Below are 2,788 nucleotides of genomic sequence, written 5' to 3' on the forward strand. Positions count from 1 at the left end.
AAAAAAAAAAAAAAAAAAAAAAAATGGCAGAGTTGGATGTGTTTTGAAGACAGAGCCAATCAGATTTGCTGCTAGGTTAAATACAGGATATGAGAAAGAAAAATCAGGAGTTCAGTTATAGACATCTTAAATTAGATATGTAGTAACATTCAAGAGGAAATAACAAATTGGTTATTGGATATAAGAATCAGGAGTTCAGAGGAAAGGCCTGGAGGGAATGACCTTATATTGGTAACATTTAAAGCCACAGGGTTGGCTGGGCACAGTGGCTCATGCCTGTAATCCCAGCACTCTCAGAGGCCAAAGCAGGTGGATTGCTTGAGCTCAGGAGTTCAAGACCAGCTTGAGTAAGAGTGAGACCCCGTCTCTACTGAAAATGAAAAACCAAAGCAAGAGGATTGCTTGAGCCCAAGAGTTTGCGGTTGTGAGCTATGATGCCACAGCACTCTACCAAGGATGACAAAATGAGACTGTCTAAAATAAATAAATAAAACAAAGCCACAGGGTTAGGTGAGACCACCTAGGGAATAAGGGAAGATAGAAAAGAGCCTTCAGGCATCAAGAAATCACCATTTTAAACAATTTTAGCCCTAAGATCCTTTTTTCCTTCAAGCTACTTTCTTTCTTCTTCAAGCGTGCCAGCTACAACATGACAATCGGATGAGAATGAATAGCTACACTGCTAAGCTATTTTACAAAATTCAGCTCTCCGGACCAAGGTATGGCATAATTCCACCCTCTTCCCCACAGATATGGTAAACAACTCACACAGTGCCACTCACCTTTCAGAGTAAGCTGAGACTTCTCGAAAGGCAGGGCCACTCCTGCCCGGCTGGAGCTGGCAGATGCCATATCATCACCATGAAACTGCAAGACAAACAGACCAGTGGGTTAGAGACTATCTGATAAGAACACTGAGGAGCTGAACTCAACGTGAATGTTTAAGTTTAAAGAGACAGAGGCAAGAAAACAGAAGCGTCCAAGCAACTATGGCCACGCTACTTCAGGCACAGTGTCGTCTGTCTGTCTTGTGATGATTACTGACCCTAGATGGAAGGGTCTTGGAAGGATGCATGACTATTACAACAAAGGCTAGAGGAGGGCAGGCTCTCCAACATCTCCAAAAAGAAAAACACAGCTTAACTATAAAAGAACACTAATCTCATGTGTTACCTGAGGGGCAAGTTTTCCAAAAAAACTTTCCACAGGGTCTCTGGCCTAATGAGTAAAGTTTGAGAGTAAAACTTGCCACAAGTATAAGGTAAGAAAAGAGGAAAGAAGACAACGTATCTAATTTCTAAAATAGGTAAAAGATCTTTGTCCAAAGAAGAAACTCCAACAGCTAAACTGGCACACACAAAGAGACACACAACATCATTAGCCATCAGGTGTTCCTGGCACTGCACTTGGCTAGAAACAGAAATCTACCCTGGGCCAGGCAGAGTGGCTCAAGCCTATAATCCCAGCATTCTAGAAGGCCCGAGGCGAGCAGATCACCTAAGCGCAGGAGTTTGAGACCAACCTGGGCTAGAACGAGACCCCGGAGGGCGCCTGTAGTCCCAGCTATCCAGGAAGCTGAGGCAAGAGAACCGCTTGAGCCCAAGAGACTGAGGTTGCTATAAGCTGTAAGGCTATGGCTCTCTACCAAGGGCAACAAAGTGAGACTCAATCTCAAACAAACAAACAAACAAAAAAGTAAAACTTTGGCTGAGCGGCTCACGCCTGTAATCCCAGTACTTGGGAGGCAGAGGTGGGTGGATTGCCTGAGCTCACAGGTACGAAAACAGCCCGAGCCACAGCAAGACCCCTGTCCCTAAAACAATAGCCAGGCATTGTGGTGGGTACCTATCTATAGTCCCAGCTACTTAGAAGGCTGAGGCAAGAGGATCACTTGAACCCAAGAGTTTGAGACTGCTATAAGCTAAGACGCCACGACACTCTACCAAGGGTGATAAGAGTGAGATTCTGTCTTAAAAAAAATAAATACTATGTTTCCCCGAAAATAAGACACTGTCTTCTATTTATTTTTTTCTCAAGAAGACACTCTAGGGCTTATTTTCAGGGGATGTCTCTCCACACTGCCCATCACTAGGTCTTATTATCAGGGTAGGGCTTCTATTTAACAAATGCATAGAAATCCTGCTAGGGCTTATTTTGGGGGTAGGTCTTATTTTCGGGGAAACATGGTAGTTCAGCGAGGTAGCTTGTACCTGTAATCCTAGCACTCTGGGAGACCAAGACCAGCCTGAGCAAGAGCAAGATCCCATTTCTAAAAATAGCTGGGCGTTATGGCAGGCACCTGTGGTCCTAGGTACTAGGGAAGCTAAGGCAAGAGAATCACTTAAACCCAAGACTTTGAGGTTGCTGTGAGCTGTGACACCGTGGCACTCTACCCAGGGCAACAGCTTGAGACTCTGTCTCAAAAAAAAAAAAATCAAGACTTCACACAACTAATAAATTTGACCACTTCACCAAAGACATTCCTCTAAGAAACTGTCTTTTTCTTTTTGACTGAGAGTGTTTTGTGGTAAAGCAAATGATGGTGACAGAATAGCTTGATTCATGCTACACCAAGAGGACGAATTTGCTTTTGCGCTATTAGTGCAAATGGGATCACAATGAAAAGACAAAGTATCAGTGTCATTATGAAAATAGTTTCAACCTTGCAAAACCCTGGGAAAGTCTCGGAGGCCTCCAGATGTCTGAGCATCACACTTAAAAACTGCTGCTGGGGCTCGGCGCCTATAGCTCAACCGGCTAAGGCGCCAGCCACGTACACCTAAGGTGG

At 44.2% G+C, this 2,788-nt stretch overlaps 1 protein-coding gene across 1 annotated transcript in view; it reads right to left on the bottom strand.

Moving 5' to 3' along the window:
- The window catches only part of WWP2 (WW domain containing E3 ubiquitin protein ligase 2), a 156,490-nt gene that overhangs the window by 129,726 nt on the left and 23,976 nt on the right, over positions 1-2,788 (bottom strand). The window contains exon 2 of the mRNA XM_003791397.3: positions 783-867. Within this exon, the coding sequence (XP_003791445.1) occupies positions 783-852 (70 nt within the window). The 5' untranslated portion in view covers positions 853-867. The remainder of the gene's footprint in view (positions 1-782; positions 868-2,788) is intronic.

The sequence above is a fragment of the Otolemur garnettii genome, unplaced genomic scaffold, assembly GCF_000181295.1.
Source record: "Otolemur garnettii isolate 467f Iridium unplaced genomic scaffold, OtoGar3 scaffold00047, whole genome shotgun sequence".
Classification (NCBI taxonomy): Eukaryota; Metazoa; Chordata; class Mammalia; order Primates; family Galagidae; genus Otolemur; species Otolemur garnettii.